Source organism: Drosophila navojoa, chromosome 5 (assembly GCF_054131105.1).
Source record: "Drosophila navojoa isolate 15081-1374.11 chromosome 5, UAZ_NAV_1.0, whole genome shotgun sequence".
Lineage (NCBI taxonomy): Eukaryota > Metazoa > Arthropoda > Insecta > Diptera > Drosophilidae > Drosophila > Drosophila navojoa.
The window spans coordinates 13,702,334-13,729,053 of NC_142893.1; the positions used below are offsets into that span (position 1 = coordinate 13,702,334).

General features: G+C 40.4%; 1 protein-coding gene across 3 annotated transcripts in view; it reads right to left on the reverse strand.

Moving 5' to 3' along the window:
* Positions 1–26,509, reverse strand: part of sns (nephrin adhesion molecule sticks and stones) — an 89,869-nt gene extending 63,360 nt beyond the window's left edge. For 2 of the 3 annotated variants that reach the window (XM_018103836.3, XM_018103834.3), the window contains exon 1: positions 17,655–18,842. In XM_018103836.3, coding sequence (XP_017959325.1) covers positions 17,655–17,868 — 214 coding nt within the window. In that variant the 5' untranslated portion in view covers positions 17,869–18,842. Of the gene's footprint in view, positions 1–17,654; positions 18,843–25,578 lie in introns of those variants that run through there. The other variant, XM_018103835.3, reaches the window with a different exon arrangement.
* Between the last annotated feature and the right edge of the window lie 211 nt (positions 26,510–26,720).

Consider the following 26,720-nt stretch of genomic DNA (forward strand, 5'->3'; position numbering starts at 1 on the left):
GTTAACTCTACAAATACTATTTCAAAGGCATATGCAGTATAAACTTCTGAGCTTAAGAAATTCTGGCTTTGTTGCTGGACTTTTTGTCACAGTGTATGTGCAACGCGTGTTGTTTTTTGTTATGTTATGCGCGGGCTCTTGATTGTTTTTGGAGCTGGAAATGGAATGGCAGTTACACACGCACAAACACACACACACGCACACATGCTTGCTACATATGAGAACATTTCGCACACACACAAATCCCGGCCTCAGTGCCCTGACATTGCGACAGTGGGCAAAAAGGGTTTTATTTTACGACCGGGACTATCAGTGTTATTGTTATGACTGAAATTTGATGGCCTCAACCGCTTCTGGCTGAAACTGAAGCGGGAGCCCAGAAGATGGAGATGGAGATGGCGATGGCGACGGGAGCTACCGAAGCTGTTGTTGAACTAACCATGTGACGAATGTGTGATGAGAGAGAGGGGGAGGGGCGCAGGCTAGAGATTTGTTGGGTGTTTCTTTGAGAGGGGGCGGGTGCGGGGCGGGTCATGCACCCCTTGTCGCTGTTTATGACGCTGACGCAGTCAAACGATGATGATGCCTGACTCCCGCCCAGCTCGAGCCCAGTTACGGCCCAGTTAGTTATCTGTCATGGCCCGGCCGCTGATTAAGCAGCCTTTCAAGCTAGAGCAGATTGGATTTAACGAGGGTCTGGGACACCTGAGTGGCCTAACCCAAGCCGTACACACATGAAGCCAGCCAATCTCTGTCGCGCTACTTCTCTCTCTCTCTTTCTCTCTCTGCATCTGTTTTGGCACTTAAGTTTTATTCGCTTTTGCTTTAAATGCTCACGTCGTATTCGGGCGGCAATGCTCCAAGCACCAATTTGAGCCTGGCAGCAAAATTTTTGGCTCCTTCGTGCGAGTCGCTTGCGCGTTAATTTGATGATTATGATTTTCACACTGGCCCTGAAATCGTGCGCATCTTTTATATGCCCATATACACACACACACGCACACACACACACATACATGCATAGATTTATGCCAATCGTTTGCTGGCAAAATAGGCTGCAGCTAAACTGTCGCAGTTTTGTGGCATGCGGCACCTTGGCTCGGCCACGCCCAGCTGTCAACAACGTGCTTTGCATGCCCAACTCGATTCGTTATAAAATATTGTTGGTACAATTGAATGTCTGCTGCTGCTGCTGCTGCTCCTGCTTCTCCTGCTGCATATGCAATATAACAATAGCTGCGCGACCTTTTCGCCTAATGGTGCATGGCCGTCTCCTGCTCCTGCTGCTGCTCCTTCGGGCTGTACGTGCAACTGCAGCACATGCTACACTCGATTGGACACATTGCAGCGATTGCATCGGCTGCTTCCACTCCTGCTATTCTACTCCTGCTGATTTCTTTTCTTGGCTCTGTCTAAACATTGCGACTGTTTGGCTAAGCCAACGCGTCTTCACTCACACTCAGACAGCTGTCCCCAAATATGGCACAATTAATCGCATGCAGCTCTCGACTTGGCATCATTCCCTTCTTTCCAGTCCTTGGCGCTGCAACTTTGCAAATATATTTCAGTTAACCTCTATGCCGGCTGAAGTCGTTACATTACATCTTAGTGGGGGCATGTTTCATGAGATTTGATATATTTCAATTGCTGCAGTTGCCGCTGGCGCAACGCGCATTACGAGCTGCGGCCAGCAACAACAACGCCGCAGGTCGAGTGCAACATTAACTGCTGCCACCACACAACTTGAGAAAACAATAAAAATAATAGTAAAAAAAAAACAAAAAAGAGAATGAGAAAAGAGCTGGAAACTGCGGCAAGGCAGGCTGCCTGCCTCAGTTTCTCCAGGCTGCCATCGTAGGTAACTCGCGCTTAAAGCAAGAATTCTGCAACAACTAATTTTATTTATGCATTAACCATGAATATTTTGCGGCTCATGGCGACCGCAGCAACGCGCAACGCGCCTTTGCCAATTTCCCACAGGACTAAATTAAGTGAGAGCCACAAGAGAGAACGAGAGAGAGCGAGGGAGAGAGAGAGACAGATAACAACATGCGGCAGCCAATAAATAAATGGAGAGCAGCAGCAGATGATTGCATGGAACGCGAGAGATGTGAAATATGTATTCTCATCATATATGTGAACTGATAGCGACTATGAATTATATGAATTGGTAATAATAAGTATTAGCATTATATAAACATAAACAAACTGTTTATGGGTAAAGAATATATGAATGTGAAGAATATAAAAATAATGAGTTAACAGAGCAGGTAATTAATTAAGAAAATATGAGAGATATAATTTCATAATTTTATATTTAAGTAATACTTTAATAAAATTGAAGGAATATGAGAGAGAATTTGCTAATTTTATAATTTACTAATACTTCAATAAAATTTAAGATAATTTTAATAATAAATATATTTTACAACTTCTCAAAAAAAAAAAAAAAATAAATAAATAAATAAATAAAATTTAAGATAATTTAAATGAAAAAATATGTTATTTTCTATTTTTCTATTTTAAAACAATTACTAAAATATAAAATACTAAAATATAATATATAAATACTTAAAAAAATATAAATTATATAAATATAAATAAGTGAATTTGTTGTATATCAAGTAAATATATTTTTGAAAAAATTTTAAATTAAAATAAATACAAGCAATTATTTTTCTAATATTTTTTTTTAATCAAGAAAAGAAAATTCTGTTCTTTAATTTTTTAATGTAACTTGCCGCAGTGAAAAGCCAAAACTAAAGCAGAAATTTGTTAAAAAGTTGGCAAGATTGAAGCAGGTGAAGGTAAAATTGGAGAATACTTTCTGCGCTGCTAAAAATAGATTCTCAAAGCTTTATTAACCCAATAAATAGCGAAGTTATGCAATAAATATTTGCCAACAGCTAAGTGTGTTCATATGTGTGAAAGGAATCCAATTTACATACATATATATATGAATATAATGACATATGATATATACATACGTATACATATATTATATATCCATATTTCATATATAATTATTATATATATGTACATATACATATATTATATATCAGTATTTCATATATCCTTATTATATATTCATATTAAATATAAATTTTTATCAGCAATAAGTCGAATTTTTATCAGCTTAAATTTGCAAGTGGAACCAATTTCATATGACTCATCTATTCTCTCGGCTTATTCATTTATTATGCTAAACTTGCTGCTTCTACTCTTCTTCTTCTACCCTAGATTCATTCAGCACTCTATTTAAATAATATTTGTGTGCAACTCTCTAATGATGTTTGCTGCAATATTTTTGGGGGCACTTGAACTGCTGCACAACTGGAAAACTTGTTGAGGCAGCCGTTGCAATGGGGGAGAGAGAGAGAAGGAGAGAGAGAAGGAGAGTGAGAGAGAGAGAGAGAGAGGTAGATACAGGCAAAGTAGTTATAAGGTTTATTCTGTTAGTGTTGCGTTTGATTAAAGTGGTCATCGTGGTGCAACAAACCTGTTGCCGCTGTGGCCACAAACTGCAAACCCACTTCAGAGAGAAAAAAGAAGGGTTCTCAGTGGTGCAGAGTTTTAGCCACAGCTCTCATGCAACCACTCATCCCACACACACAAAAGACATGCGGCTCATGCGTAGCAATTAGCCAGCTGCCATTTGCAACATGGGAGCAGCAAAACTTGACTTGAAACGTGAAAATTATAATTGTTGAAAAAATGTTTTTTTACTCGTATTTTTTTGTTGCGCCCCTTGTCGACGGTCTGGACACAATTGTGGGAGCGAATTATGCGGCCATTGTTGGGCGTTCGAAATGATTTGAACATGCGTCGCAGCGACTTGGGAAAATGAATTGGTTGTGGCGCACGCAAAGACCGAAATTACTGTGGCAAGTGGCAAGTGTTGACCACTAAAAATCACTCCAAGTGGGGCGGGGCAGCCGCCCCGCGTTGCCATGGCGAATTATTATTAAATGGCAATCTCTATAGAAATCCCAGGCTGAGCTGATTTAAGCGACGAGCAGCGCCCAGATGATTGCTGCCCCTGGCCTGGACTGATTTATTTATAACACATGCACACACGCAGCATCGCATATGCTTAAGAAATTCACAGAATGGCACAACGACAGGACGACGACGTCGACGGCAGGATATCGAAGGACAAACGACATAAAAAGCGACATCATCCAATCAATTTATGCGCCAATGTCTCCAGTGGGCGGGGCACTGTCGGAGCTGCCGCATAAGCAGGCTCACAAGATTGGAAAATGGATAATTGGAACTGGGTTTCTCAGTATCGCTCTCTCACTCACACACGCACACACACACTCGCTCTCTCTATCTTCGCTCTTATCTTTAAAAAAAAAAAACCATTCGAGTTAAATCGAAATTTCGTTTGGGCTCAAGGTACAGTAAAGACTCTGTCTAATGCTCGACTATGCCGCATTATATTTGCACAATAAACTCATCAATTGAGCATTGATAACGATTTGGCCAAGAACTTGTCATCATTATCAACCCCAGCCACAGCTCCAGCTCCAACTGAAAGGACAAAACTCGGCACCAGCTCAATTTCAACTTTAATTCTCAATTCAGGCTCAATGCATTGCTGCTGCTTCTTCTAGCTCTACTTCTAGTTCTTGTTGTTGTAGCGCTTTCAAAGTTATTTGCTGTCCATTTCCAAACATTAAACCAGAGTGACTTGAATAAATTTCATATTTGAAAGCCTCACACACACACGCACACACACACACACACACACAAATGGGGAAGGCGGAAATATCGAAACCAAAGTAAACCCAACATGGCTAATATGTGCGCAGCCAAAGGCAGCAGCCACTTTGCCTTGGGGGGTCAGCACAGTGGTGCTGTGGTGGTGGTACGCCCCTGAGGTAGGCACCAGCCAGCCCATGTGTGTGTGCGAATGTGTGTGTGTGTGTGTGTGTGTGTTGGGGCATAAACCAAAAATTCCTATACGCTGCTGATGCAGCAAATTTCCGGTCATAGTGAAAGTGGTGCGTGCGACAACAGTGGCAGGGCGACCAGTTAGTGTGGGCGTGCCACCCGCCTCGATACGCAGCCAGACGCCATGTGGCTAGACCCACAGCCAGAGAGTCAAGCAGGCACTCAAGAATTTTTGCTGCTGGTCGAAATAGCTGATATGGCCAACACTGCGAAAACTGATGCCATTAACAGACGAAAATTTCATTCCCGAATATTCATACACTTGCGAGCTTTGACAGAGATATACCGAAAGAGACGGCGAGAGAGAGAAAGAGAGAGAGACAGAGACGGATATAGACGACCGCAGGCAAATTTTTAAATTATGGCTGTTATTATCGTAGGAATTGTTGCCAAAAATTGAGGCATGCTAAACTCAAAATGCTCCAATGAAGATGTCTTTAGCAGAAAAAAAAGAGTGAGTGTGTGTGTGAGAGAGAGAGAGATATGGGAAGAGAATAAACCTCCATTTAGAAGAGACAACTTGATTAGCCTCATCAGAAATATGGCAGCTGTGATATTTCTATATATGTCTATACGAGTTATCTCATTTTATAGGTGCCAATAAATACATCTCTAAAATTTCCTAGAGGTCTTAAAATTTCTGTTTGCTGATATATGGAATTGGGTTTGGAATGGGTGTATATAAAGATTATTCATTGCAATTTCATGTAAATGTTGGCAGCATATTAATTATTGAATAAAAAATAATATAAATAAATAAAAGAATAGCAAATAAAATATATGTATTATTTATTTATATGCCATTATTATCCCTTTAGCCTTTTATTCTGTGTGTTGTGTGTATAATATGCAATGTTTATTTTTTAATAAATGCCCACATGAGTTAAGGTCTGGATTATGTGGGCTTTACTGTAATGCGCTTCAAGTCAATTCGCGGTTAAGCCCAACTGAGCTTTAAAGGTTCAATTATACAATTATTATAATAAAATAAACCATTCTATGTATATAAATAGTTTATTTATTTATAGTTTCATTCTTTTTTTTTTATTATTATTATTATTTTTATTATTCTTTATTTGAATTAACTTTACACATACAAGGCTAAGAGTAATAATAAATAATTTAAAAATAATTTTAAAAAAGAGCTACGGTAAGAAAAAAAAACATATTTTTTATAATAATCAATATTCATTTTATTTCATATTGGCAGTAAATATTCAATCTCATTCATAAAAAATGGAAAATAATTTATTGTAAGTTTTTCTGAACTTCTACTTCATATTTATATTTTATTTTAATAATGTATGGCAAAAAATATATTCAAGATATATACGAGAATATAAAATAAATTTTTATTATTTTTATTAATATTTTGTGAATAGAAGAATAGGAAATAGAAAAAATAATCATATAAAATATATAAAAATAAAAGAAAATATTAAATTAATGATTTCATATTTTAATAAATATTTTGTGAATAGTCTAGGAAATAAAAATAATGAAAATAATAAACATATAAAATTCATAAAAATATAAGAAAATAGAAAATAAATTTTTAAATATTTTAATTCATATTTAGTGAATAGTCTAGACAAGTTCTCAAACAGCCCTCGCTTACAGCCTATATACCACATGTATATCTACATATATTCGCGTTTATTATTAAAGGAATATCAATATATATACTTGAGCTCTAACCAGGCAGCGTCTCACACGCTGCTGGGGTTGATCAAAGGCAGCCAAAAATAACCTTGAAGCTGAGACAACGAACTTTGCCAAGCGGCAATTAGGCGAGCCACCTGCACAGCCGCCTTGAGCCTGTGGCTGTTGCCTGCTGGCTGCTGGTTGCTGGCTGCTGGTTGCACCACCGAATGACAATTGTGGCTGGCGAGTTGTTTGTCAGCTTATTGTTTGCTTTAATTGCCGTTTGAGCTGGCAACGCGGGCAGCATTTGCATTGTTTGGCCAAATTACTCAAAGCACACACGCACACACACATTAAGAGAGAGTGAGAGCGTGTGTGTGTGGGAGAGATGACAATGGAAGTCACCCCAGCAATAATACTGCGGCTGCTGCTGCCGGTGCCCGGGCAAGGGTTAGCAGGAGTCGAGTTACCAGAAATCTCTGCACACAAAATAATGTTTGCGCAATCGAATGACAATGCGAACCGAACCGAACTGAACTGAACTGAACCAAAGCGAACCGAATGGAATGGAGTGAGTAAGGATGATTCGAACGTTGATGGCAGATTGAAAGAAATGGGGGTGTCTGTGCGCCGTCCAAGCTGCATGTCCGCATGTCCAATCAAGCATGTCGGCGTGTGAAACCCGATGCGAACCAATGCCCGCCCGGCACTGTAAGTGCGAGTGGGAGTGAGAGACCTGTGTGAGCTTAGCTGTTGCACCTACATAGTTGCTGTTCCCAAGCAATTGTTGCACAGACGAACGAGCGAACGAGCGAACGAATTACGAACGAATTTTTCTCTGTCGCAATTAAAAGGTAAGACTTCTTCTTCTTCTTCCTCTCCCATCAGTTCCCAGCACTGCAAATGCCGCTGCGTCACACAGATTTCCCCACACACACACACACACATACTCATATGTGATCCACTGCTGCGTCTTGGGGTCAGCGGCAAGCCGGCGAAGCGGAACCACACGTCAACTGGACAGGTCGTGCAAAAGGTGCAAAGACGAGCTCGACTCTCGCCCGAGTCTCAAGTTAACTGATGCGTGGCACAAAGCGTGCAGCAGACGCTGACAAAGTGGCGCTACCGAGGTCGGAGGAGGCGGGCCGTCAGCAGAAGACGTCAGCAAAGTTCACACGATGCGGCGATAAGCCAAAAGGCTTGCCACAAGATGCGGCTGCCACAGATACGCCATACGCAATGGGCTAAGGCAGAAGCAATAGCAGCAGCTGCAGCTGCACCAAGTGGCAAGTGGCAACTGGCATCTGGCAAATGGCAGGGGGCAGGTGGGGCAGGCTGCAGTTTTGGACTGCCAAAAACCGGTTTGGTTAGCACGCGCCAGCTTTGCAGCAATTAGGACTTGGAGCTGGCTCAATAAATGCCACCTGCCAGTCAGTCCGTCAGTCAGTCAGCTAGCTGCCACACAGACCCGACCAGACTTGCCACACTTGCCGCACATGCCACGCATGCAGCAGGAGCTCAACAATCATGCAGCTCACAAGTCGCTTGTTTGCATTTCAGATCAAATATTCATTTTCAATATATGAACAGGACTTCGATTTATAACTCGTGCTCAGCAACAGCAACACACTGATGGTGAGGCTTTATGTTGAGGAGTATATGGGTTTACAGCAAGCGTTTGTAACAGCTACGTGTAGCTCAAAAGTAATATAACCTGCCTAAGACTTGGAAAAGTTACCTATACATAATTCTTTTCTAGTTGACTTTTTAAAGGGTATCTATATGTGATGCACTTCTAGTCAACATTTTTAAATGCAAAAAATATTAGATTTATTGATATTTCTAAATGATCAGCATTTTGTACTACAACTTCTATGTAAAATGATTTACATAGGGTATCTGCTCGTCCATCACTGAAAGCTAGAACTCTTTTTTGATGACAAAATGAAATGACATAAAGAGCAAATAAGACCGATGCAGCAAATAATTTTCAATAAAGGTACTTTCTAGAGTTTTTGTTATATATAGGGTATATATTAGTCGTATATTCCTGACTAGACTTGATCTACACAGGCATACATAGTAAAAGAGCAGTTCAACTTAACTGTAAATTCATTTCATATGTAATTCATTATCACTAAAATCTATTTATAGGGTATCTGCTCGTCTGCCATTATAAAAGAGGCATCATATGGACACGCAGAAAAATTCAACTACCACTACTACATCAGTCTCTCAAGCATTCTCAACTGAAACACACATCAAATTCAATTTACAGGGCATTGGCTAGTCGATCAATTTAGTAGCTTGCTTGTTCTACTTCCTGTTGCTATTGATGTTGTTGTTGTTGAGTTGTAAACTTATTTAATCTGCATAAAATATGCAGAGACCTGAGCACACACAGATATACAATCATATACATATACATACATACATAAACACACACACGCACACACACACACACATGTTGCACAACAAAAGGCCGTTGAAGCGGAGGGAATAAAATGCGAGCATTCATAAATAAATAACATTTGGAAATTCATTCAGCTTGCGATTGATTTCGAATTAAATGCAAAAATACAAAATACATTTTGAAAAGAGACCAATCGAATCTCAGCTTAAGTCGCTGTGAGTGTGGGTGTGGGTGTGGGTGTGGGTGTGGCAGGGGCAGTGGCAAGTCTGTGGTTTTCCCTCGCATATCGATAACAGAGTTTGAGTAAATCTTTGGCGGCGCAGGAGACGAGCCCTCCGCACGCACACAAAGGAAATCGACTCCCTTTGAGCAGAATGATGCAATTATTTACACTTGATTAAATACTCAGAAGAAAAGTGAAAGTGTGTGTAAGCAAGTGATGTGGGTTTTTTTTTTTTTTTTGGGAGGAGACTGGGAAAAATGTATATTTTAAGCAAATTCAAAAGTGCGTGCGGCGCATTGAGTTGTTGTTGTTGTTGTTGTTTTTCTCTCTTTCATAAATTCATAAATTTAAATTAGCAAATGAAGCCATCGATCTGAGCAGCAGTTGAAGTGGGCTGTGGTGGGTCAAAATAGGTGGCATAAATATATAAATTGTATATATAGCTATATACTGATATATACCTATCCAGAAATGGTATTCAATTACAGTCGCAACTGAGCCTTGCGCAGGCAGCGAAAACATTTAATTTATTGACTGGGTCTGTGAAGGCGTTTCTTATTACCAAAAGTGCCAGGCGCTGTCATTGCCATGGTCGCACCACCTCACACCACCGCCAAGCAACCGCCTACAGTCCACTTTCGCTGGCTGTAACCATCTGTCAGTCAAGCAGTCAGTCAGTCAGTCAGTCAGTCAGGCAGTCTATGATGAGTCTCGAGTCTCATTTGGCATTTGCTTGATTTGCCCTCTTTATTTATTCATCCATCCTGTCCAAATTGTTGGTGCGGCAGGAGGTGGTGCTGCTGTTGCTGTTACTGCCTCATCTTCTTCTTCTTCGTCTTCGTATGCTTCTTCAAGTTCTTCTTCATCATCTGCAATTGTATCAGTGAGCATTGCGGGCTTACCAAATCAATTCGCATCAAAATCGAACCGAAACCCATCAAAATGGCGGCGCAGTCATCTATGATGCCATCTACACAGTCCACACTCTGGACCCATCTGAATCCCTCCACCCACCGTTCCCCTTCTCCTGCTCGCCAAGTATGCGTGTGTTTGTGCATTTGAACGTTATATTCTGCGTAGGAAGTACGCTGGGCTGCACATTGCTAATATCCTGCGTGGCCCCTCTTCCCCCCATCTCTCTTTCACTTTATGTCCATCTCCCTCTCTCTTACAGTTTCTATGATATCTGCGCATTGAGCTAGACCACTTGGCATATTCGCATTTCAAATACATTTCATTAGCCCTCAGACTCTCCGCCTGCCTCCTGGCAAAGCCAACGCCTCCTGCCAGCCTAGTGCTCCTCGAGTAATTTTCTTTAAATTAATCATATCGAACTTTAGACTCTTGCGGCTGGACCAGCACGAGCATTGGAGGCTCACATTGGACAAGCTACGCCGGAAATGTGAATATATGGGAAACATATATTGAGCGAATGCACTCGGAAATAAAGAGGGGGAATTTATTATATATATATATTCTATATTACAAATAACATATGAATATGAATATATATTCCCATTAAGTTTCCTTAATAATATTTATTAGATAAGCGCACTTAAAGAGAGAATGAAATTATGCCTTAATGAATAATTAGCTCTAATAATGAATTAATCAACTCGAAGTGAGCCATCTCTGAGTTAAGATGTTGTACTAAGAATCGAATTAAAAATGTGCCAATTCCACATAGCTTGAGTTGCAGTGAGCTTGATCTAAAACTAAAATCAACAAATTTGATTACTGTTTACATACATAAATAAAAACAGAATGGAAGTAAAACAAATAAAATTTAAAAAATATGCAAAACAAAAAATTTAAATAAATAAAATTTTAAAAAATAAGATATATTAATTAATTGTATAATTTTAATTATTTTAGGTTTATAGTATTATTAATTGTATAGTATCATTGCAATAAATCTTATTCAACAAATTGAAAATTTTTACATCTTGTCAAACAAAAAATTATTTATATTTAGATAACTCAATACAGCGATTGCCATTGTTGAGGTAAGAAAGTTTAATGGAAGAATCTTAACGAAAATGCTATAATCATATTCCAATATAAATACTACTACGACTATCAATATCCAATATACTATTTTTACTTTCGCGAATGAGTATAAAAATACTTCATTTAATATCATATGTGATAGTATTTTTAATCAGAGTATTAAATAATATTTTTCGACGCTCAGAACAAGGTTTCTACACTTTTAGAAAAAGTGAAAGTAAAGTCAATGCCAAAATAACTTCTCTAACTTTGTCTGACTAGCTTATTATTATTATTATTCTGAATATTTTGCTGATAAATTTAAAAAAATTGTTAGCAATAATTGTTTGCCTAATCCAATTGTTGCATTCAGCTAAACATTTTGATAGTTTCTATAATAGTTATTAGCTACTCTTAATCCAATTATTACACATTAAATTAAAATTAAATTCAGTTAATAGAAACTATTCCCAATTCCCATAAAATCTATTAACATTTATGGCTCTGCTGTGTCGCTGCGTCAAATTTCATAGAGCTGCGCATCTTGTTTTACTCTTTAAATGCAGTCCAAAAATATGCTCCAACTAAATATTTGTCAAATTATTGTATAAACATTTGCTTTGTTATCAAATAGAAATTGACGTTTTTGTCTCAGTGTATGGCAGCGTAGCAATCAAATTGTTTATTCGGCACTGCCAGCGAGGCGTGGCAAGGGGCCAGAGCAGCACACTCGAAACACAAACACAAACACACACAGACACACTCACACACACACACACATACGCATTGTGGGTTGTGTTTTGAGCACTCATAAATCTGAACACAGATGACAAACTGAAGCAGCACATGAGACACACGAGAGGCGGAGACAGCAGCAGGAGTCGGAGCAGGAGCAGGAGCAGGAGCCGAGGCAATAGCCGAGGGGCAAGTCCAGGTAGAATGTCTGCGGCGCAGAGCAATTACCACATGCCACGATTGACAAGCGCTGCAGGAGTTCAAATTTGTGTGTGTGTGTGTGTGTGTGAGGAACTCTCAAGAGCTAGAGAAACGGAGACATCGGCGACTTCAAGTGCTCGCACTCTCGCTCTCCCTCTCCCTCCCACATGCTTTGTCTGTCTTGTTTTTGTGTCTGCTTCGCCTTGACTTGCTTCTCTGTATGTTTTATGCCACATGCTGAAAGTGCAACCGATTTATTTATACACACATACACACACACACACACATTTATTTATATACATTTTGAAGCTGCTGCTTGCTCACAAATTGGATTTGCTTGTTTGCCAGTTTCTGCTGCTGCTGCTGCTGTTGGCTCTTTTGCTCATGTTGACATCGGAGCAATTACAACGGATTTCTGTAGCAGCGCCGCCCTCGCTCCAGCGTGAGCGTGTGGCCAAATGCACTTCTTGATGGCTTTAAATAGCCCGGCGCTATTTCAGTTTGCTGGCCAAGCCGCAGGCGGCAACCGAAAACTACGAGAAAGCGAGAGGAAAAAAGAGCAGGAGAAGAGAGAGAGAGCGAGAGAGAGCGAGAGAGACACAAGCAACAACAAGGCGTCTCAGTGTGTGGCAAGTGCAACGCGCGTAAATGAGGCAGCTTTCAGTTTTTGGCTGATAGCTTTCAGCTGCATTACGTAAACACGAAGAGACGCCAACACACACACACACACACACACACACACACAGCTGAGCCCTGGCTGAGCTCAGCTTTGGTGTCACCTGTGCGAGAGAAGCGCGCGTGGGCGTTTAGCCATGGCTCAGACAATCAGAGCTGACAAACTGGTTGGCCTTAAGCTGCAGCAGTCCAAAAATATAATATGCCAGAAATATATGTATGTATAGTCTATAGTATATGTATATGGCAGCTGCCCACACGGATCGACCGACAGCAGCAGCAGCAGCAGCAGCTAAACGAGCTTCGCCTTGCAACTTGGCAATTGACAGCTGGAGAGTGGAGCGCAATTAACTTTGCAGAAAGAGAACAAACAAAGTCAAATGCAGACCATGCGAAGCCAACTGCTCAATGGCTAACGCGATTCTGGCTCTAGATAAACAGACAGATAGCCAGACAGGCAGACAGCCAGGCAGTGTTAGCTCCATATAATGAACAATGCAGTACGACAATTGTCTGAGTCTGAATCTGAGTCGGAGTCTGAGTCTAAGAGTTCAGACTGTTCTATGCGCCGCTGAGTCAGACTCAGCCTAAACAAGCCAGCTGTTCCGGCTCGCATAATGCAAAAGTTATTGCAATATATATTGTATTGTATTGCATTAACATATATTTTTAAAATATTTTAAAAGGATTTTATATAGGGTTGTATAGTACTTTCAGTTAGCCTCAAAGTCTATATTGAAATAATATGCAAAGAAGACTTTCTCGCTTTACAGATATCATTTATATATTATATTATATTATAGATTTAGTCTATATATTATATTATATAATAGCTACAGTTTATCTCATATATGAGACTCTTCCAACTTCAGATTCCTCTTAGAGAAACCATAGACTGATTATTTATTCCAGAAATTCCTTACAGTTGAATAATCTTTATCAATATTAGCTAAAGCTTGTACGGCAGGTTAGCAGGTTAGCAAATGGTCATATACTAAGCCGATATTTCTTCTACTCAGCATAAACTTTAAATATATACTAAGCCCATCAGACTCTTAGCTGCTCAACCTAAGATCAACAGCATTTAAATCAGAGGCAAATTTCAAGCACTCGCACTCTTTAAACAAATCTTTGGCATTCCCATTCCTATTCTATTCCTAGTTCTGCACGCAGACTCTTTACTGTAGCTGAGATTATCCACTGAAGATATGCGCTTTGCAAGGACTTTTCAACTACTCGTGCTTCTCCCCGCATCCTTTTATATTCCTGCTCCATTCTCGTACAATTGCTCTCTATCTGCGAGTGCGTGTGTGTGTGTGTGTGCTTAGCACTTGCCCTTTGACCTGTGGCATGAATGGAAAACGCAGAATTGTTTCCTACATGCATCTCGCTCGCGCTACCTGCAATGCTCTTTAACTCTCTCTCTTTCTATCTCCCTCTCTTTCTCTCTCTCTGTCTCTCAATCTCTCATTCTTTCGTTAAAGCTTTGGTCAAGCAGCGGCATCTATTGTCAATGCACTTCAGTACATTAACCAAGCTGTCAGAGACAAACGCAGCTCTTGGCTGGCTGCTCCACCTGCCGCCTGCCGCTGCCACGCCCACAGCTGAAGCTTCCTCTCTCTCTCTCTCTCTCTTTTTTTTGTCGCTCTTCAGCTATCTATTACGACATGTTTGCTCTACACTTTCGCCGTTTCGACTCTTGTGGCACACATTTCAACGCTTCAGCCACGAAAAAAGGACTCTCACATATTGCTTCTGCTTCTGCTGCTTCTTCTTCTTCATTGTGTATGCGTGTGTGTGTGTGTGTGTGTGTGTCCTTGCGCTTGTTTTCCGTTGGCCCGCATGTCCTGCCTGTTTGTTGACATATTATGATCCTTGATTATTTTGTGCTGACAAATAAATGCTTTTATTTTGGTTTTCCCTGCTTTGACTCCACATTCGACTTCATCTTCATCTTCATCTTCATCTACTACTGCTCCGGGCTGTCGACTCCTGCCGCTATGTTTTTGTTTTTGCGGTCGCCACACCAGCCCCACCCCCTCGTGTGGCCTCTGGCCACTGTTGCCAGGTGCGCGGCCTTTCTTCTCCTCTTTTCTTTTTTTTCTTTCCTTCTTTTACTTTATTTGGCTAATTGGGCCGAAGCAGCAGGAATTAGCTTGAATCATGCTTGACTTTTCACATATGTATGTATGTATGTATATATATATGTATGTATCTTTATTTATGTATATGTCTGTATAAGTACGTATATGAGCTTTATCGACGCATCTTTTATATTTGTAGGCGTTACCCAGTCACGCAACTGCTGCCCCACGATAATGAGAGTGAGAGAGGCAGAGAGAGGGGGAGGGAGGGAGGCATTGATTCCAACAGTCACACATATGGAAACATCATGAATAATATATACAATGGGATAAATTCGTAATACATGTTCGATAAATTTTAGATAGAAGTAATTTAACATCAAAATTCCAGCGCAAATCCACATATTAAAGACATTCTATCGATTCAATTCAGTTGTAATACTACAGCTGCTTAACAGCTGTTAATGAGGAGCTGTTAAAATGTAATTTTCATTTCTTTGTAATATTAAAGACAAAAAGCATTTGCTCAGTTTATGCAAATTTCCATCTTCATATAAAATTTACCTATATGAACTCTAAGATTTATGGCTTATGAAAGCATTACATATGCTTAACAGGTGTCGACTTAACAGTTGCTTTAATTGTGTAAACAGTTCTGGGCAAACTTAGATCTACCATGATAAGATACAAACTTTTACGAAAACTTCTATACTCATGCATTATTCCAGATGGCAGAAATGTCAGCTCTTTTAGTTTGCAGTTGATTTCTGTCTGAAGATAGCATTAAATTATTCCATTGTGCTGGCAACCTGTAAAACGTTGCCGCCGGCTCTGCTGATTGCCTATGTGATTTCGTCAACAAACAACAATAACAACAAAAACACAAACAAGCAACAGCGACAACAACAACTACTTAGACTGAAAGAGAAAACCCCGCACAAAACGCCCACAAAAAACAAAAAAAAAAAAAGCTAGTTAAGCCAAGAACTGTGGGCGTTTGAACATATTCTCTGAATAATATTTTTGATTGTTATTGTTTTTTTGGTTTTATTTTGGTTGTTCGTTTTTTGGGGCTACTCAAAAATGGGAGCCCATAAGCAGAGGAGGCCAAGTTCCGACGCAGAGACGATGAGTTGCTGAATTTCATTTGGGAATTCGATGGGCGGAAGTGCGATAAGCGCCAGCTTGAAGTGCACTTGCACTTGGCCATGGCCACGCCCCTGGCCCATGTACGCCCCTCCCCCTCCCCCTCCCCATCCCATAGCCGGATGTGAAATGTTTGCGTCATCCGGCTTGCATTATTAATTATTAATTAGGCAACGCTTCGATTAGGCTTCTTTAAAGATATACGAGCATATACGTTCCCTTCTCTTCCCCCACTTCCCTCTGTTGTGCGTCTTCTGCATTTTTTGGGTTAAACAAATTACGGAGCAACATGAGCGAAAAGAGTTTTTGCGGTTTAAGGCAACGCTTCCTCTGCCGTGTCCCCAGATGCTGGGAACGGCAGCTGCTCCCACCTCTGTTCATAAGCCTGCGGCGGACATGCGAGGACACCTTCAACACCATCATCAGTGCTTTTGGCACTGACCGCAACGCATATTAAAAGGAAGTTAGGCCAACCGCAAAGTCCAAAACATACACACGGACAGAGGGACACTGTCTCACAGAGAGATACACATGAAGAAATGAAGAGTGAGACCGTTTCTTAAAGGAGTTGAAAGTTTTGCGGAAATCTATAGATTTATTAAAATTGCAAGCATAGATTTGAGATCTTAGTCTTAAGTTGATTTCCAGCTAATTTTACTTTATGTTTAGCTTTGATTTAATGTATTTATGTTATTTGTACTTTTCTATATACATATATTTGGCTTTATATTTTTTATAATATTTATAATTGTCATTTATAGATGTAATTATTTATATAATTAATTTATATTTATGTTTGTAAAATTTTCATGTTCTTTATATGCTATAAAATATTTGATTTAGGATACACATAAATATTGGTTTAAGAAGTTTTTTTTTTTAATTTTTTGGATTTTAATATAGTTTTGGATTTATTATTATTATTTTCTCATTTTTTTATTTGATTTATTTTATTTTATTTTATTTTTATTTTTTTTTTTTGCATGCTGTAATTTATTATATACATATATTTTTTTAAATATTATTATTTATTTATTTAAATTTATTTTATATATATATTTATTTAATGTATATTTTTATTAAATTATTTTCTATTTTTAAATATATTCTAGATATTCACATAAATAATACATATTTATTTATCATCTGATATTTTGTAGAATTATTTCCATATTTATCTATAATTTATCAAATATTTTTTATCATATGCAACTCATTTGCAATATCCATATTAAATGCTAAAGCAATTCATATTTCTATAGGTTCTAAAAGGTCCCTTCACACTTTTATCCAGTCAATTCAGGTATTTACATAAATTTCGATTCCCATTGAAAAGTCAGTCATAAATTTCGGCAAGTGCATCTCAATGAAATCTCCTGCTGCAATTCGTTTGGCAGCCGCAAAAAGTCAAACGAAATGACTTGTGCTTTGGCCTAATGAGCTGCATATTGGGCTTAGGGTCAGGGTATTGGGCTTTGGGCATGGGTATTAAATAGTGTCGTAGAAGGAGCACTGACAGCAGCTGCAACAGCTGCTGAAGGGGCTGCCACGCCTACTCTGTGATATGTCAAACTAAGAGACTTACCAATGCAAAGCAGTTGAAGTTGTTTAATCCAATGTGAATTCTGTAACTGTTGTTGTTGCTGTTGATGCTGTTTCCGTTGTTGCCAGCAACAGCAATTGTTGCTGCTGCTGCATTTGCTTCGTCTGCGTTTTCTTGTCTGTTGTAGCTGTTGTTGCATTTGAGTTGCTTTTGCTACTGCTGCTGCTTCTTCTTCTTCATGTGCTCCCAATGCCATTTTGCTGCTTCCTCTTTGTCTTAGCTGTAGCTATTACAGTTGTTGTTGTTGCTGCTAATGTTGTTGTTGTTGTTGTGGTTGTTGCTGTTGGAGCATTTGCTGCTCGCTCTTCTATAGTAACGCTCCAGAAGCTGAATGCTATAACAAGCAGCAGTTGCAGTTGCAGTTGCCGCTGCTGCTGCAGCGCCGCATTTGTTGCCAGTTGCGCCAGCTACAGATGTTGTTGTTGTTGTTGTTGTTGTGATTGTTGCAAGTGCAATTCGATCAATGAAATACCCTATACACTTTATTGCTGGGCAACAACAACAGCTTAGGCTAAGCCGCGATCGAGTGCGGCCATGTTTGCGGGCAACGGGACCTACCGTTACGTGACGGAGTCAGAGGGCGACAGAAGGGAGCGAGGAGAGAGCAGAGAGATGCTGGATACTAGATACCGAGGAGTGCGGAGTGCGAGGAGAGAGAGACGGCAATACACGCGACACGCAACCAAACGAAAGCCGCGCGACAAAACACAACAGCGAAATTGTTGACGAGGACAACCGAATCAAGCCGAGAGGAGGCGCCGCGGCGCTAAGGAGGAGCAGAAACGTGTGCCCTACAAATTTTTGGTCACTTCTTGCACTTGGTGTTTGGGTACATTCGCTGATACATTCGCTTAATATATCCCAGCTTCAGCTTGAAGATTAACAATTGAATTCACTTTTGGCGCAGACTCGATAATTTTGGCGCTGTTACCGCGGCGGCTGCTGCTGCTGCTGCCGAATGGACCACCATGTGTACATGTATGTGTGTGTGCGTATGTTTTGGGCGAGCGAACGATTGTGTGTGTGTGTGTGTGCGAGTTGCCAGTGCCCGACTGCGTCAGAGTATGTGTGTGTGCGTGCGACGCACTTGATGACGACGGGCCGCGTTTACTGTATTCGAGGCGTCCACACAGAATGAGAGCTAAAACCGAACTAAAACTTCTAACTGACGAAGCCAGCAGCACCAGCACCAGCACCAGCAGAAACACCAGCAGCAGCAGCCGCCATCGCCATCATCAGGCAAAGCTGCAGCCGACGAAGGCAAACGCACACGAGCGACGACGCCGCCTTCGTCTTCGCTCACTTGTACAGCCCGAGAGAGGAAGAGAGTGGGAGAGAGCGTAAAGGCAAGAGAGCGCACATGTGATAACACAAACAATTGGTCTCATTGTGTGTTGTTTGGTTCCACGCTCTGGCACTGCAGGTGCCTGGCTTGTTGTTTGTTTGCTTGCAGCCGGTTTACGCTCGCTCACTCTCTCTTATTGGTCTATGCTTATACACTTCAGGCTCTGTTCTTATACGAATGCGAGCCAGAGGAGAGTCAGGCACTCGAACTTCGAAATGTGTCGAACTATACGTTGCTCTGGCAGTCTTATACATGAATGTTATACTTATACTGAGTGTGCCTGTGTATGTATGCTGCCAGTCTCATACAGTGCTGATTAGCTTATACGCACTGTGTCTCTCTGCGTATGCTGTAACTCGTATACACAAATGTCGCTTTGCTTGTTCTTTGTACCCAAGCGCATACAATATAAGTGGTGGTTGGAGTATACGATAAAGTAAGACGGCTAGCTTATACAGATTATGCGACTGTTTGCGTATGCTATTGGATGCATAACAAATATAAGTTACGCTTATATGTACATGCAATTGGGGTGGTTTGGGTTTGCGCTTGCTTAAGTAGCTATTATACTCGTATGAGTGTAACTTCGAACATCTGCCAGTATGGTGACTTATACGTATATGATGCTGTTGAATGTGAACTTATAATAATTCGATGTTTTTTGTATGCAAGGCAAAACTGTTATACACGGCATGCGCGCGTTGTAGACGACTTGACAGTTGTAGTAGTTGCAACATGTTCGAAGTGATTTGTTTAGGCATTGGCAGACACTGCAAGGAAAATAATAATATAAATTTAAAAAAAAGTATTTCAAATTAAAAATAAAAATATTTAAATATATATAATATATAAAAAAATAAATATACCATATTTTAATTAATATAAGACTCGCATATGCCTATCTCCCATGCCTATTAGAGTATTTTATGTTCGACATAGCAATGATAATTGCTGTTTTCTTGTTTATGTGCATATCATTGTCATATTCCACGCTCTCTCTAGCTCCCTCTCTCTCTGTCTCTGTCTCTTACCCTTCTTATGCTCGCTCCCATGAAATTCCCTTGGCAAGTGTAAGTAATTTTCATTTCATTTGCAAGAGAATTACTTCACGCGAATATGAGCTGTGTGTGTGTGTGAGTGAGGAAATATGTAGCTAAATGTATAGAGAGGGAGGTAGGTAGGGAGAGGGGCAACAAACACTTGTTACTCTTCGCTCGCTACACGCAACAAACCCCGCGGGAAAGCTTCGCGTGCAATTTGCCTGGAATAGACATGAATTTGGATGTGAAATAGCAGCTAACTGTTGCGTCAGTGGAGTGGCGAGGGGTGGGGGAGAAAGGGTGAGAGGAGGGCCGAGGAAGCTAGTAGCTTAAGCAATGTGGGCGTGGCAGGCAGAAAGGGCAGCCAAAGGCACAATAAAAGCCAGATTAAATCCTTAGAAACGTTGAATTTGGGCCAAGTGCGCAATTCAATCAACAAACGGTGGAGGGGGAGGGGGAGGATGGCAGAGAAGGGAGCGACTATCAGAGGCAGTGGGCGTGCCGCCTAATAAGCTTCAATTTAAAATTGAGTGCTAATCTCTTTATGCGAAAACATAGCGAAGCGAAAAACAACAAGGAAAACAAAAACAGAGAGCAGAAAATAGAACAAACGAAAGAAAATAGAAATGACAACAACAACAACAACAACAACAATAACAAAATGATAAACGGGCAGCGCCTGTTCCTTACGCCCTGTGTCCTTGAACCGAGCACAAAGCAGATGCTCTGATAGCTGGAAATAAACCAGAAGCCGATGAAGAAGAAGAGATAGAAGAAGGGGAAGAAGGAGAGGACCAAGTCGAAACAGAAGCTGAAGCAAAGCACGCATACTCCATTTCAAATTGTATATTTTGCACATCATTTATCCCTCCCGCCCCTGCCCACACGCCATGCCAGCCACGCCCCCAAGCACCCAGCGCTCTTTAACAAGCCGTTCGTTCGTCTTTTTGCGCCAGCTGCAGTGGAATTATTTGTGATTCCCAAAACCGGAAGTGGCAGGAAATGCAGTCTCTGTTGCTCCAGCAGGACTCGGCCGCAATCAGCAGGGCAGCCAGCGCAGGAGACGTCACACGGCAAACGACACAACAGATCGACAGACAGGCGTGTATATGTACATATGTATGTATGTATGTATATATCGAGCAAATGTTACTATATAGCTTATACATAGAGTGGGAGAGGGAGAGGGAGTAGGAGAGTAACACAGAGATTGAGAGAGATAGAGAGAGAGAGAGAGGGAGAGAGAGAGGGAGAGAGAGGGGGAGAGAGTAAAATACATATCTAGGCACATGGGAGCATATACTTACCCTCAATAGGCTACATGTAACATGAGCTCGCTATAATGCTCTTCACTGTGTTTACAGGGTATATTATCAAATGAATTAGATCTAGCATATTCCTTGTATATTAAAATATTAAATGTGGCAGTCATATGCACACATGTGGAATCTATACCTCTACATATGCCTATGTATACCCTTGCAATACCAAATATACGAAATATACCCTTCTAACTTATAGAATCTAGTGTGGTACGAGGTATAACAAAATATCAAATTGGAATATGTTTTAATATATTCTAGCAGGTATTCAACTGACTAAATATAATTCATGTAGAACGTTATGAACAATGTTATATACCCCACTTCAACTACATATGCAGGGTATAACAGAATAAACAATTTGTCCTTTTTGCACTAAGAAGGTGCTAACTAAGCAATGAATTTGTGTGTATTAGTATACATACATATATGTACATATATGTATACATACATATACATATATACGTATACACATATATGTAAAGCATACATGTATTTGTATATACTGTGTGCTGCACTAGAAGAAGGTAGAGCGTATCTTTGTGCATATAGGGTATACCGCTTAGCATCGGTTGCTGAGCATTGTTCTTAACATTTAAACCAAGATGTAGAATGGCTATATATACATATGTATGATTATTAAGGCACAGCTGGCTGGAGATGTTCTGCATTTACCTGAAGCCATTACATATGATTTTTTAGTTTTTGCCAAATTTCTCTTCTGTTTTGACAACACCTTTTTTTTTAAATAAAAAAAAGGATATGCATTAATTATGATGATATATGTCCTCTTTTCTACTAGCTAAAGGGTATAATAAATTAAATAATTCTAGTATATATTTTACTTTATATTTGATACATTATATATACTTTACTTAAAGACAAGCGGCTCGTATTTCTTTTATATGTTTATACATATATTTTATTAAGAGTATGTCCAATGCAATGTACTCTCTTCACTAGGTACAGGGTATAACATAACTCTTCTTATCATATACCCATTCAATTAAGAAGGTAAAAGTTATAATTTATAACTTATAAATGAATGTTAAATGTGAATAGGTATCAAATCATTTATATTTACATATATCAAACTACTAACTAACTATAGCTCACCTATATGTATACTCACCAATCTTCCCTTTCCCTTCCCACTACACAGGAAACGAGTATTATATTATATAATACATACATATATGTATGTATATTATATTTTATTTAACTACTTTACTTCATCATATATATACATATAGCACTCATCAATTCACCTTATTCCACTGCCCAATCACAGGGTATCTAGCATTCTATCTCTCTCTCACACTAGCTGGCACACATTTCAGCTCTGTTTAGCTGCTAAGCCGATGGCTTTGATCCATGCCTGGCTGCCAGAATTCGGCACATCAATCGCAACTTTTTTCTCGTATTTTCAGTATGTTTTTTTTTTTCGTCAGCAGAGATTCGTTATCTTTAGCGCACACCTCTAAACCAGCCCGCCGCCCCTCCCACTCCCGCCCCCTGGCCATACGCTGATGTGTGCCTTGTTAACCATTGAGTCATTGAGAGGGAGAGAATTTACTTTTGCTTTTTTTCTCGATTTTCTTCTTCTTTTCTTTTCGTTTTTGTTTTGTTTTTGGGGGTTGCAAAGGCTTCGTTTACTTCTGCTTTATCTGCAGCTTCAGCTTCAGTTGTTGTTGTTGTTGTTGTTATTTAGTAGGCCGCCATTGTATGCATTATTTGTTTATTGTTGTTGATTCAGACCATGCCCACACACACACGCCCCCAGCCCTCTTTGCCATATGTTTTTTTTTTTTTTTTTTGTTTTTCTGTTTGTCTTTCGTGCATTACCAGCTCAAAGGACAACTTCAACTTCAGTTGCTGCCACGCCTCCGCCCCCCCTTTCACTATTCATCTCGTATTGCAACAATTTTTAAGGCAAACTATGCTAAAAGCCTGCGTTGCTCTCGAGTCGAGCTGTCGACACTCTTATGAAATTAAATGCAAATATTTCCACAGACACAACAACAAATATTTGTGTGGTAAAATGAACCATCAACACACACACACACACACACACACACACACACACATAGTCTCACACTTGTTGTGAAAAACTTAAGATTCATTTGCAAACAATATTGCCCAAACTTTGGCCTAATGTTTGGTCCGAGCTTTAAGTTTAATTCTGTGCATGATTTTACTTGAAGTAAGTTCTTCTTCTTCTTCTGCTCACTTATCCCCTCATTGGCCATGCACTTCTTTATTTTAAATTACAATTTCTAATTTGCTCACACTTTCTACTATCACACACAATTTGTTCAGTGTTTTCTTTTCATTTGATAAATACCCTGTACTTGGGAGAACTCAGCGAGCTGTAACTGAAGTGCGGTGAATAGGCATAGGTCATGCTCAAGAGTTTGGTATGACAACAATAAATTGGTATGAATATAAATATAAGAGTACATAATCCGACTAGAACGCCTCCACTTATAGGGCCCTATATGGCTATAGCAATGAATATTCTGGTTCACAGACATACTTATATGAGCAAACTATTCGTTTTTGGGATCCTCTGTGTACTATGTATATATCTTCTCCTATACAATATCATCTACAAATAAATTAAACTCGTCTCTTCTACATTCTTTATAGTCTCACCTAATGCAACTTAATTTGTGATTACACAAGCCTAAGAAAAATGCGATCATATTCATATTTATAATAATAATAATGACGTATAACTAAGATATTACGTATTATCACATGAGTATTTATAGAAGCACAGCGAATTGTAGTGAAAAGGTAACTGCTAGTCAAGCATGCCTCTCTCTCTCTCTCTCTCTCTCCCTCTCTCTCTCTCTCTCTCTCTCTCTCTCTCTCTCTCTCTCTCTCTCTCTCTCTCTCTCTCTTTCCCTCTCTCTTTCGCTCTCTCTCTTCAATTCTCTACTGGTTTACCTCCTTTTGCTGCTCAGCCTTTTGGCATACGAAATGAACGCATTGCTTTCGCTAGGCATTTGGTGGCACTGTCTAAATGCGTGGCCTATTTTCAAGGTGCCACACCAACACACACACGCACACACACACACACACAATCATCACATAGACACAGTTACACGCGCACACAAACAATTGAAAGTTATTTGTGAAAATTTTATTGTAATTACAAAAGTTTCGCCATGTTGTTCTGCTCGCAACCTTTTTTTGTTTTTTTTTTTCTCTCTCTCTCTCTCTCTTTGTTTTCTTTGCTTCGATTTGGCAATACCTTGAATTTCACTCAAAATTCCAGGCCAGCCCCGCCCCCATTTTTGTTGTCTAGCTAGCCTAGTGCTGTTGCTGTTACTGTTTCTACTCCTGCTCCTGCTGCTGCTGCTCATGCTCCTGCTCCAGCCTCTGTTGATTCAGTTTGGTTTTCCACGTCTGCGTCTTTTCGAGCAAACTTTATCCACTTCATTATTTGCTCGTTTTCATTGCTTTGTTTCGCTATTTGTTTGTTTGTTTGTTCGTTCGTTCGCTGGTTCGTTTCGATTTTAATTGTATTCCCCGCCAGCCTGCCCCATGCCATTACATTTTATGGCCAAGAAGGTGCGAGTATATTAAAAATAACCCCAAGCCAAGCCAAACCAAACCAAAAATTAACCAAAAAACCATAAACTTCCTTCGCAGGTCATTCAAGGGCAGACAGCAGGAGCAGCAGGAGGCGGCACATGTAACTTTCTGTTGTTGTCCAATTAACAGCAACAGCTGCCCAAAGCATAACTAAAGTGCGCTATAATACACAATTTATATAAAAAAAAATCTTAAAATCATCTAAAAAATCAGAACTTGACTGTATTTTGCTTTTTCATACTCCCCCCACTCCCCCCGCTCCTAAGTAAAACAAATAATTACCTAAACTATAGCAAAACAGTATATTATATTATGATATCTAACAAATAAAATGATATTGAGACGGAAGGAAATAGCTGCAGAGCAGCAACCACCACAGCACAGCCAACAACAGCAAGAGCAGGTCCGTGGCTCCATGTGTCGCCTCTCTCCGGGTCGTCTAGTTGTAGTAGAAGTTGCCGCAGTAGCGACTGCCCCGCTTGGGATTGCTGTAGAGTGACTCCCGGGGCACCGCGTACTTGGGGCAGTGCTCGATCTGGTACTGGGCGAGTCGTGCCACATGCTGCAGGGGCCGGGAGTAGCGGCTGCGTAGCTGCAGCTGATGCTGTTGCTGTTGCAGGAGTTGTTGCTGCTGCTGTTGCTGTTGCTGCTGCTGCAGCTGCTGCTGCCGCTCCAGATTGAAGTTGGGGCCCATGATGCGCGTGGGCTGGTAGCAGAGCGGCACTACGTAGGGATTCTTGATCTTGAGCTCCGTCTGCTTGGGCGGCGTGGCCTCCTTGTCGAGCTCCTCCGACGCTCGCTTCCGCTCGTCGCTGCGCGCATCGCCCGACTTCTGGCTCCAGTAGTCGCGCAGCAGATTGGCATTCACCACCAGAATTTTGGGCGTATCCTTGGAATTTGGGCTCATGCCCGGCTGCCTCGGCTTCCTTGGCCTCTGATCACTGTGCGGCTTGTCGGCCTCCGGCTTTCCGGGCGCCAGCTCGCTGCTGTGGCCCATTCGCTTGACGGCCTCCGTGGCCGGACTGCAGGCCAATTGCCAGGCCAAACTCAGATTGAGACCGGCCGGGTTGGATGTGCTAGATGCTCCCTCGTCTCGCTTCCTTATCGGCATGCAGGGCGTCGACTGGCTGCGACCTTTGTATCCGCTGAAGTATTTGCTGCACTCCACATAGTCGGACCAACTCGTTTCCTGTACTCCGTGCTTCGGTATCGTCGTACTCTCTATATCGAATGCCAGTTGCTTGATTTGCATATTCTCATTTAGCTATACACTCGCAGGCACGAATCGATGGCAGTTCCTCTTGGCTAGTTGCGAAATGAGTTCAGTTACTGGAAATACATTTTCGGGACATTTGAGCAGAATTTTTCAACTTTTTTCGATTTGTCAATTTTCCTTTTTTTTCGGTTTTTATTTTTTTTTATTTTTGTATTTTTTTTTTTTAGTAGGTGTATAGCCCAATATTTCGATTTAGAATGAGTGCTGAAAATCATTTGAAAATCCAAATCATTTGCCCCCAACAACTTTTGCCTTTCGATTTGCTGTCAATGCACAGTTATCACAGTTAACGTTTAAAAACTGGCTTAAAGGCCCCAGCAAATATTTGCTCAAGCAGTTTGTAATGCCAGAATGTAATCTTTGCTTATGATTTATAAATATTTCTTTTTCTGCGCTCTTGCTGTTGTTACATTTGTTGGGATTTTGTTTATGGCCCATGTGGGTCACACAGGTTGCCCAACA